Below are 11,314 nucleotides of genomic sequence, written 5' to 3'. Positions count from 1 at the left end.
TTGACAAAAATAAATAAATAAATAAAACACTTTATAATGTATGTCTTTACACAATATTCTCTATCCCAGCTGTTGTATGTCCACCAGTAAGATCAAACAGGAAGTTTGGCACAATGGACAGGATGCAGATGTAATGTTTTCCTGTTTTATTCATCCTTTTTGTGACAATGTGCCACATGTTGCTCTTTTTAAATATGGGGATTTATATCTTACATACATTTAGTTGGTGTATATTCTTATATCTTTTAGAAAAAACTTATCAGATACAGCAGCTAGGTTAGTTAGCAGTGTGTGTCTTTAGGAGTCTACAAAACTAGTTTATATAAATACACACACTTGCAACTTAAGCTTTTATTCCTAACACAATGACATAGAAGACAAGGTGTCTATTAAGTTGATGTCATTTTAGTATTCCTAACAGTTCATCTTACACATGATGAGGGCAGATAGCTCCGCCCACCTCCTGTCAATCACCCTTAAAGGCCACGTCTCAGCTTTTTTTCCCCACATCCAGAGAGTTTATGACAGAAACTTTTTAACACTGAATACGGATACATTACTAAACAGGAGGTAAGGTATAATATTATGCTTTACTAATATACGCGTCTACTGTAGACATACAGTATTATAATAATATATTTTAGTTAAAGTATTTAAAGGATAACTCTTCAAATGATGTGTTTGGAGGGAGTGTTACTGTTTCTTGAATAGATGTTTGTGAACATGGCAGCCGAGTTTCCTCTATGTCATTTGAAGTCACATGTGTCTTAATATAACGTTTTCATTCTCAAGCAGGCGACGTTTACCGCATTTAGACGTAACAATAATGTTATTTCAATAATTATGGTGTAGAAACACTTAATGGCACGACAAATTAATCGTTACAAAAGTTTGTGGTGGTTTGTTTGTGTCTAGTGTGCCAAAACGTTAGTTCCATCTTTAAGCATTTTGGGAGAAGAGACGCGTTCGGCTTGTTTGGCATCACAGCGCGCGCTCCGAGGCAAACGCGTTTCAGGAGTCATGATGGTGTCCAGTATTGAGTAATGCTGTCCATCTTGTCAGCTCGTTTGGAGTCTCACTCTCACACAAAAAATGTCGAAAATGTCGTTTTCAACTTTTTTAGTTACCAAATGGGTCAGTGTAAAGGAGCACATAGAAGAAACAAAATAAATCTTACCATATTATTAATTTATCACACCTCATTTCCCATCTGTTTTCCCTGTCAGGTGTATAACTCTCTTAAAGCGACAGTTCACCCAATAATAAAAATCCTATCACCATGGTGCTCCAAAACCGTAAAATGTATTTGCCTTATTTTCAAAGTCTTCTGAAGCCAAACAAACGTTTGTGTGAGAGACAGCCCAAAATAGTTAAAGAAATAGTAGAACAGTTATAGTGTCTTCTTGAATGTTCAAATGGAGAGCTGAGGCAGAGGCAATTTCGGTGTATAATTTCAATTTTGGTCTAACTTCCTCACACAGAGCCATTGTATTTCATCAGAAGATTCGTAAAATAGCATGACAATTGTATTGTTAGCTTTTATGGAGGTGTTAGAGTTTGGTTTTGAAAGAGGGTGAGTCCCTGCTGAAAAATCCAGCTAAAACCAGACTAAGCTGGTTGGCTGGTCTTAGCTGGTCTCCCAGCCTGGCTTAGCTGGTGTTCAGCTGGTTTAAACTGGTCTCCCAGTCAACCAAAACACCTCTAAAACCAGCTATGACCAGGCTGGGATTTTTCTGCAGGGGTAAATGTTTAGGTGAACTATTCCTTTAAAATAAATGTCTAAAAGTAACGTGTATCTGGAACACACCGGGAGTTTTGTTTTCAGAGGGAAGATTCCCGCTATCTATCAGTGTCTGGTCATATCTGTATTGGTTTCATGTGGGTAAAGCAATCAATGAATGAGTTAAACAGATGTCATTGTTAGCTCAACAGGGAAGAGTTTTCGGTGTTTGTATAGTAGAGGAGTGTTTATGAAAGCTTTTGTTTTAAATTTCTCTTCTGGAGTTCCTCTACACTTTTTGCCAGCTTTTAACACAATGATTTAAATTGTTTTCTCTTTTTTGAATATGATTGAATGCAATATCGGAAATATTTTTTATAGCTTTCTTTGTCTGTTTTGTTGTTGCTGTTGTTAAAAGTAAACAAAATCTCACAGATTTAGTTTAATTTTAACCTAGATACAGATTTAGTTTAATTTTAACCTAGATGGATTCATTAGACAATATAGCCCATTGAATCTTATTTTAATGACCAGTGTTCACTTTATGTCCTCATTTGTAGACTCACTGCCATCTGCTGGTTAGTGTTAGTAGGAGAACTGTGCAGAGAATTTTCACAAAAAAGGTTAATCCTAGCTGAATCGTTTCGCTGAGGTAGAATTTAGGTGTGTGACAGAGAAGCTAACTGTTAACTTGCTAGTGGGCTGTTTTTATCTCTTAGGGCCAGTTGTTCAAAAGTAATCTGATCAGATTTTGGCTGTCAGATAGGATCAGATCTTGATTATGGGTTGTTCAAAAAAGGACAAAAGGATTCTGAAATCAGATTAGATCACAAAATCAAATTTTGGATTTGATCTGGATAAAATTATCATTATGTAGTGTTTAAAACTTTTTTTGTAAGATTGGGATTGCTATGGTCCAAAAAAATTGGATTATACTGGTTCCATCAGAAGGATGGATTCCAGGAACAAAAATGTAATGTAATAAAACTTTTATCATGTAAAATGGACACACACATTAAAAAAAAACAAACAAACATATATATATATATATATAATTTTTTTTTTTTTTTTGCTCTTGATTAGTTTAACTGTTAAAGTAATAAATTAGAAGTTGACATTAGGCTATTTAGCATTTCGGTAACCTACTGTAAAGTTAAAAAGATTTTGGTGCCATAAAATAATCCTCAAACAGCAGTAAATATTTTATTTGATTCAAAATAGTGTTGTGGGTTTTTTTATCACTGTTTGGAAACTACATTATCACAATCATAAGAGATGAACCAGTCAAAGGTTCTGTGCGAGTGAACGCAAAGTTTCTCAGGTGAAACATTCTATCTTTCTATCACCATGTCCCTTTAGGGGCTCCGTAGAGCATTAGTCATCCAGCTTTGAAAAAGTGTGCATCTGGATCAGGATGATCCAATCCAATTTTGCTTTGAAAATCCAGCACAAAAGTAAGATGATCAACTGATCCTGGATAGGAAAACATGGGATTTCCAAATCCAAATCATTCTGATCCAAATTAAACTTTTTGAACAACTGAGTTTTCTGAGTACAGACAGATCTGCGAAAAATGACTAAAAATGCTGTATTCTTTTCCACAGATTTGCATTTTTGTTGTTTACACAGAAACCGTTTTCAAAAACTTGCACTTTTGAAACCCATTTTCAGGCACCTAAAACGCTGTTGTTGTGTAAATGAACAGCCAAAACTTATTAAAAGTTTTTAGTTGAAAACTGTGTAGTGTAAATGGCCCCTAATTCTGATTAAACTTTTTGAACAACTGGGCCTTTGTATTAAAGGCCCAGTTGGGATTAGGGCCAAGCAATAAAAACAAAAAAAAACCAAAAACATCTCGAGATTAAAGTTGTTAAATTTTGAGAAAAAAAACTTGTTAAATATCGAGAAAAAAGTTTAGATAAAATGTTGAGAATAAACTCATTAAATTATGAGAAAAAAGTTTAGATAAAATGTTGAGAATAAAGTCATTAAATTACGAGAACAAATTCGTAATTTAACGCAGTTTTTATTTATGTGCTGTTTATTGTTTATGATTGCATTATTTTTCATATGCATCTTGCATATGAGATTGCTCATTTATGCATCTCCCTCGTCTGTGTTTTCGTTTGGGAGATTCTGTACTGAATGAGAAGATGTGTAATAGTGCCCAGAGTGTGTAACAGTGAAAACATGGAAACCAGATAATTCCGTATTCAGCAGGGAAGCGTTTTCTTATAAATAACGGAAAAATCCTTGTTTAGCAGGGAAAGAGTCACTCACCCTTATGTCGTTCCAGACCCATAAGACCTTCGTTTATCTTCAGAACACAAATTAAGATATTTTTGATGAAATCCAAGAACTCTATGTCCTTTGATAGACTGCAACATAATTAACAGTTTCAAGGTCCAGAAAGGTAGTAAAGACATCGTTAAAATAGTCCATATGACTCCAGTGGTTCAACCTTAATGTTATAAAGTGACCAGAATACCTTTTGTGCGCAAAAACAAAAAAATAATGACTTATGACTTTATGCAACAATTTCTTCTCTTCCATGTCAGTCTCCTATGCTGTTTACATTGTAAACACAATACAGCGCTTCCAGGTTCTACATCAGATGCTGGCTCAGTTTTGGCCACCGCTGTTCATGTGAGCAGCAGGACGCATGCATTTGATGCTGATACAGGAGCTGGCCAATAAGAGAAGCAATTGTTGAATAAATTTTTTTATATATATATATATATATATATATATATATATATATATATATATATATATATATATATATATATATATATATATATATATATATAAATATATAAATATTTATTATTATTATTATTTTATTTTTATTTTTCTCGCTTCATAACATTAAGGTTAAACCACTGCAGTCACGTGGACTATTTTAATGTCTTTTAGTACCTTTCTGGACCTTGAATGTGGCAATTACGTGGCAGTCAATCAAAGGACCGAAAGCTCTCAGGTTTTAGGGTGAGTAATTAATGACAGAAATTTCATTTTTTGGGTGAACTAACCCTAAGGTTTTAAGGAATAGATAAATTGAAATGCCAGTCATGAATGATCCATTGAAGTGTCGCTGTGCTTTCTTTCGTAGGTGAATAAAGTTCACAGTATGCTGCGGTGGAGAGCGCCAAAGCCTACTGTTTTGAGCCTTTTGCTAATTCCGGCTGTGGCAGGGGTGCTTCTGTATGGCTGGTACAGCCGTCAACCCGTTCAAAACATCTCTCTGTCTGAGGGCAAGGTGCACGTGTTGCTGCTATCATCTTGGAGATCTGGCTCATCCTTCCTGGGCCAGGTGTTTAACCAGCATCCCGATGTCTTTTATTTGATGGAGCCAGCCTGGCACGTGTGGATGTCTATACAGAAAACCGGCGCACGTAGCTTGCGAATGGCAGTGCGTGATATGATTCGCAGCGTCTTCCAGTGCGACTTGTCAGTGATGGACTCCTACATCCCCCAACCACAAAACGTCTCCCGCATCTTCATGTGGAGCCACAGTCGCGCGCTCTGCTCTCCGCCCGCGTGTTTACTCACATCTCGCGATGAGATTAGCAATGAACCAGAATGCAAAAAGCACTGTGACACAAGGGGTTTGATGCTCGCGCAGGCAGCGTGTAAGACTTATAGCCACGTAGTGTTAAAAGAGGTTCGCTTCTTCGAGTTGGAGTCCCTTTACCCTCTACTGAGGGACCAGTCGCTGGATCTGCGCATCATCCATCTTGTCCGTGATCCGCGAGCGGTACTTCGTTCCAGGGAGCAGTCGGTCAAAGCCTTGCTGAAAGACAACGCCGTAGTACTTGAACAGGCTGATATTCCGGAGAAGGATAGATCCTACCGTGTCTTACAGGAGATTTGCCGCAGTCATGTGCGCATTTATGAGACTGCCATGCTGAAGCCACCCGATTTCCTACGGGGGCGCTACAAAATGGTACGTTACGAGGATCTAGTGCGCAACACGCTGGCAGAGATTGAAGCCATGTATGAGTTTGTGGGTCTGGAGCTGACTGAATCTTTACAGGAGTGGATCTACCGCATCACTCACGGCAAGGGCAAGGGAACTAAGAAGGAGGCCTTCAAAATCACTTCGCGTAATGCAGAGGACGTCTCCTTGGCTTGGCGAACCACTTTACCGTTTGAAAAAGTCCAGCGCATCCAGGACGTGTGCAAAGGAGCCATGTCTCTGCTTGGCTATCAGATGGTGGATAGTGAGAAAGAGCAAAAGATGCTGGATTTAGACCTCATGAAACCACGGGAACGCTATCAGTTTAGCTGGCTACCTTCTAAAAGCACTACCGCTAAAGTATAGAGTTGCCCCAGTAATCAAATGCCTAAAGACTGAAGAATCGTGGGGAGTTTGTTCAACAGTTTTGTTCTCCTTCGCGTCAAGTAAAATCAACTTGGAACAATCAATTTCGTTGGAAACGTTGGAAAACGTTTGTGGACGCCGCAGTGTTCTAGTGACCAGCTTCTCTGTTAAACAAGACTAGAAGCGCTTTCTTAACACAACTTTTACCACTGGATGCTGTTTTTGAAGAAATTATGGTCCAATAATTAACTTCAAAATGTATTTATTGACAAGAAAACTATTATGATGATGGTGTTGTTGTTTTTGTTTAAAAAGAAACTGCATTTCAAAATGGCGTAGTAGATGTGGGTTGAAGGCATCTATGATAGGACAAACGTCAAAACGTTCAGCTATCTGCAGACTTTACTGCATTAAGCTGAGTATCAATGTCCTTGTGAATAAAGCAGTTAATATTTGATTGTATGTATAGATTTATGGTAGTGTTATGCTTTTTTAAGAGTTTTGTTGATTGTAGACTACGTCGTGTCTATGTTCTCACTGGATTTACACTTTAATCAGACTTGGACCCCAAAAAACAAAATGCAACTCTTAAAAATGTGATGTTTTTGAAGTCGAATCCTTGCTACAAGTTGCTGAAAAGCACTTTACTTAATGGCTTTTAACTAAACAAACAGAAAAAGACACACATCCAACAATATATATGGGTGAAAGAACCAGAAATAAAAATGTAGCATAAAAAAAGGACCTGAAACGGCCCTAGAAAGTCCCCACAGAGCAGTGCTGCCAATTTGGCGATTTTGTCAGTAGATTTAGCAACTACCCCACCCCACCCCCTTTGAGACTTTTTTTTTCAAAAGCCTAGCAATAAATCTAGCAACTTATTGGACAAACTTGGACACTGATCTATATTTATATTAATATATGTAACGGAGGCCAGCTAGTAGTCGCTGTGCAAGTAAACCTCACTCCTCTGATCTCAAGAGATGCTCTAGCGACAGATGCTGGAGGTTGCAGTCTTTAGCCTCCTCGTTACAGCGTCCAACTCCCATGCTGGAGACCCATGTTTGAGGCCCGTGCAGAGCGGGGCGAGTAAGACCTGGGTAGAGGGGTTTCATTGGTGCCGTGACCCAGATGGGAGTGAGGTTTGGGGGGTGAGTGTAACGGAGGCCAGCAGTATTTGCTGTGCAAGTAAACCTCTCTCCTCTGATCTCAAGAGATGCTCTAGCGACAGATGCTGGAGGTTGCAGTCTTTAGCTTCCTCGTTACAGCGTCCAACTCCCATGCTGGAGACCCATGTTTGAGGCCCGTGCAGAGCGGGGCGAGTAGGACCTGGGTAGAGGGGTTACATAAAGATCTGTGTATGCGCCAGTATGACACCATCTAGCAACATTTAGCGATCAGTTTTTTTAGCTACTTTCAACTGAAATCAATTGGCAGCAATGCCACAAAGCTCCTATATACAGGATTTTTCAAAGCGTAGACATAAAATACATTTTAGTATACGCCATAAAGTCGCATGACTCGAGAACAAAAGATGTTTTGAGCTCTTAAAAATCTTGAATATATTATCTAACAAATTCAGAAAAGTGATAAAACTTTTTTCACCACATACTTGAAAAGAATAGCCTTGATATACTGGAAAATGTATAATTGCCCCCAAACCCCCCAGAAATAATTTAACAAAACTACTGTGCCATATGTGCTGCTCAGCCATCACTAACCATCGAGAAAAAAGTGTTGATGAAGTGTTATACAGACACAAAGGGTTTTTTGTGTGATTATTTTATTACATGTTTGTTTGTGATAAAGCAGTATGTGATAAAGTCTGGGACCTGGACCTGGATGTCAGACACACTTTTACATTTTACAGTACTACGGTACTGCTTTGTTTGTCATTTACATAAAGGGCTTTTATTATTCTATGTGCTTGTGCTCTAGAATTTCTCTGTACACTTACTGAACCTTATTTGATCAAATGTAAGCTTTTTTTTTTTTTTTTTTAATTATCATTGATTGAGGTGTTGCCGTTTCATGAGATTGTTTGATTACAATGGGAGCTGGTATTTTATTGAAGTTTGAATCACATTGATTTATATTCAACATGTCAAGCCATGACTTTGATTAGTTGAAGTGTAAATAAAGGTAAAGATCAAGAGTCTCTTCACATAACAAAATAGATTTTATTACTTGATGTGCTCAGGAGGGAAGTCTGACAATGTATCCATCGAAATCCATGTTGTTGTTAATATATAGATACAGACTTTAGGAAATAAGAAAAATGAATCATGGTACTCATTTAGAATGTCAGTATTTATGCTTGGTGTTAATAAGTCATCTCTAGATTTATGATTACTGCTGGTGTTGTGGTTGTTTGCACATGTTCAATGTATAAACATTATACCTGGTTTGTTTGAATCTGTCTAATTGATCAATGTTGCATGTTTGGTGAAATTAGGTAAAACTGTGAATGTTTTTCTCCACTTTTTACCTTACACACTTTCTTTGACAACTGATCATTAAAAAAAACCCTGCTGTAGTAATGTGCATATGTTGGAAGATAATAAACTACCTACATTATCACACACTTGAAAGGAGTATCAGAAAGTGAGGACCCGAAACCCACACCCTAACCCCCTCACAGAAAACTGAATTTTTACAATTTATAAAAAACAAAACATTATTTGCTTAATTTTTGTGTCTTTTCTTTTTGTTGTTTTTGTTGTTGTGTTTTTAACCCCTTAAGTGTCACCCCCATTTTTGAGAATAGACATGAAAATGCACTCTCCAAACTAAAATGATTATAATTCAAGAATGCGTTGGAGTACAGACCTAAGTTTTAAAGAAGACACCCAGCAGATTATTGCTGAAGTTTAAGTTTAAATTTACTGTAAATCAAATGCACTGTACTAAACATTTTTTATTTTATATAAAATGTATATTTTATCAAATATATTTGACTCTAAAATTGCTATCAAATGAAAGCATATGTCTAACTAAGTTGTGTTCCAAATTTGAAGTTGATGTTACAAAAATTGAAGTTCCTATGAGATTTTGTTTAGACACTGTACCAAAAATAGCCACCGGGTGTCATCGATATGCTATTGAATTTTTATGCATTCTCCTGTTACAAATTGAAACATTTCTGACCAAATGTCACTTCTATCACAAAACATTTGGCAAATATGGAACCATGAAGGTGATGATACACAGGGCAACTTTTTGAGCAATGTTGCTGCCGCCAACAGGCAACCTGGTGAGACAGAGGGTAATTAGGGCAACGTGGCAGAAACCAATCAGAGTGGAGCAAATTTACAAAAGGTTTTTAGTCATGAGGGAGATCTGTAATGCCATCAATTTACTTTAAACTACAAGTTTTAATTAGAAAAGTGTTACAGTGTTATCATTATTATATCTGACCCAACACCGCCCTTCTGAGGTGACTACGGAAGAGGATTAGGACCAAGCAATAATAAAAAAATAAAACCATCTCGAGATTAAAGTTGTTAAATTTCAAGAAAAAACTCGTAAAATTTCGAGAAAAAAGTAAAAAAAAAAAATGTTGAGAATAAACTCATTAAATTATGAGAAAAAACTTGTTAAATTTCAAGAAAAATGTTGAGATAAGATGTTGAGAATAAACTCATTAAATTATGAGAATAAAGTCACTAAATTACAAGAAAAAAGTCATTAAATTATGAGAACAAATTCGTAATTTAACGAATTTGTTCTTGTAATTTAACGACTTTTTTTCTCATAATTTAATGACTTTATTCTCAATGCCAACCCAATAAATACTTTATTATAAACACTTGTTAGACACTTTATTTCAACTTTTCAAATATTTTCTTTGTTTTTATTAACTATAAATACCTTTCCGATCTGATTTGTGATAGGAAAAGGGAGAAGAGCGAGTTTGGCAAAAGGCGGATTTGAACCCGCGTCGATCGGGTCAAGCACTTTTACATGATTCATCAATAACTTTCATTCTAAATATTATTCTAAATTACGAAAAACCGTAGGAACAACTGAAACCACTTGTACGCAAAAATCACATACTCTTGGTGGCTTTATAAACATGTTAAGATTTTAAACATATAGATCACTATAGACCAGCTCTCAGATTTCATCAAAAAGATCTTTATTTGCAATGAGACAATTTTCATTTTTGGGTGATCTATCCCTTTAAAGCAGCTGCTGGCCACACAAGATACTGACTGCTACCTGAATGCTGTTTGCATTCTTGTTCTTAGTCAGTTTACCTTTGCTTCTATTCAAGGACTATATTAACATATAAACTCTTGCATCATCACATTATGTTATACGTTATCAGTGATCCTGAACAAATGTTTCTAGAAGAAATCTGGTTGCAGTAGCTTAAAAACAGGCTCTGCTGCATGCATGGGCAACTTAAAGCCTGCTGTTGAAATGAACCTCATAAGTGACTGATTTGAGATGCTATTTAAACCAACGCAAGCAAGTACCATGACATGACGCATGAAAGCAGGTGAATGGGATTACACCAAACAGAACATGTTCCTGGATGAACATCCTTGTTGATCATGGAAAAAAAACATTCCATTCAAATTTGAGGGATAATGTCAGTTAATGTCAACAGTTAATGTTTAAGCCAGGGTTAGAGGCTTCTAACACTGCTTTCATTCACAAAGCTAAAGCTATAAAAAGTTAATTGGCAGGAGGTATTAGACAAATTAGATGACCTTTGAAAAATAATACAGGTAAAAGAATATCCCTCTATATAGGAGATTGTCACGCAACATAGTGTATATCCAAAGGGTTTTTAGTCATAAGGGAGATCTGTAATGCCATAAATTTACTTTAAAATACATTATTATATCTGACCCAACACTGCCCTTCTGAGGTGACAGTAAACGTTGCTGTTTTAAAATAAGGATTTACAGCACTAGAAATAACTGAAATAGGATAAAATTTCACATCTGTTTAAGTTAGTTGTTATATGTTTATTATTTGGTATTTGTTTTCACTAATATTTGCTGTTTTGAAATAAAATGTTTTCTATTTGTTTACCTTTAAAATTATGAAATTGGGATGGGTTGGGTGGTGAAGGGGAATTACATGAGTATTACCACAATAAATTCATATACAGTGCTCTGCGTAAATGAGTACACCCCCTTTGAAAAGAAACATTTTAAACAATATCTCAATGAACACAAAAACAATTTCCTAAATGTTTACAAGACTAAGTTTAATATAACATCTTTTGGATGGAGAGTGATGCTCAACTTGTCTGT

General features: G+C 36.3%; 1 protein-coding gene across 2 annotated transcripts; it reads left to right on the top strand.

Annotated features, from left to right (window-relative positions):
- The first annotated feature begins 471 nt into the window (after positions 1–471).
- On the top strand, positions 472–8,912 carry chst6 (carbohydrate sulfotransferase 6). Of its 2 annotated transcripts, XM_067380541.1 has the most exons (3): positions 514–570; positions 4,637–4,708; positions 4,833–8,912. In XM_067380541.1, exons 2-3 carry the CDS (start codon positions 4,655–4,657, stop codon positions 6,042–6,044), a joined length of 1,266 nt encoding a protein of 421 aa, XP_067236642.1. In that variant the 5' UTR covers positions 514–570; positions 4,637–4,654; the 3' UTR covers positions 6,045–8,912. The 2 variants fall into 2 exon arrangements, with proteins under 2 accessions (XP_067236643.1, XP_067236642.1); XM_067380542.1 differs by lacking the exon at positions 4,637–4,708 and having other exon boundaries at positions 472–570.
- The last annotated feature ends 2,402 nt before the right edge of the window (positions 8,913–11,314 follow it).

This window comes from Chanodichthys erythropterus, chromosome 24 (assembly GCF_024489055.1).
Source record: "Chanodichthys erythropterus isolate Z2021 chromosome 24, ASM2448905v1, whole genome shotgun sequence".
NCBI classification, from domain to species: domain Eukaryota; kingdom Metazoa; phylum Chordata; class Actinopteri; order Cypriniformes; family Xenocyprididae; genus Chanodichthys; species Chanodichthys erythropterus.
The sequence above is the reverse complement of the archived record's forward strand: the minus strand, read 5'-3'. Positions and strand labels throughout refer to the sequence as shown.

Bases quoted from the DNA above. Each gene is read 5' to 3' on its own strand.
- chst6 (XM_067380541.1), top strand. From the start codon at position 4,655: ATGTGGCAATTACGTGGCAGTCAATCAAAGGACCGAAAGCTCTCAGGT. The intron at 4,709-4,832 runs GTGAGTAATTAA...TTTCTTTCGTAG, and splicing joins GAAAGCTCTCAGGTTTTAGG to GTGAATAAAGTTCACAGTAT.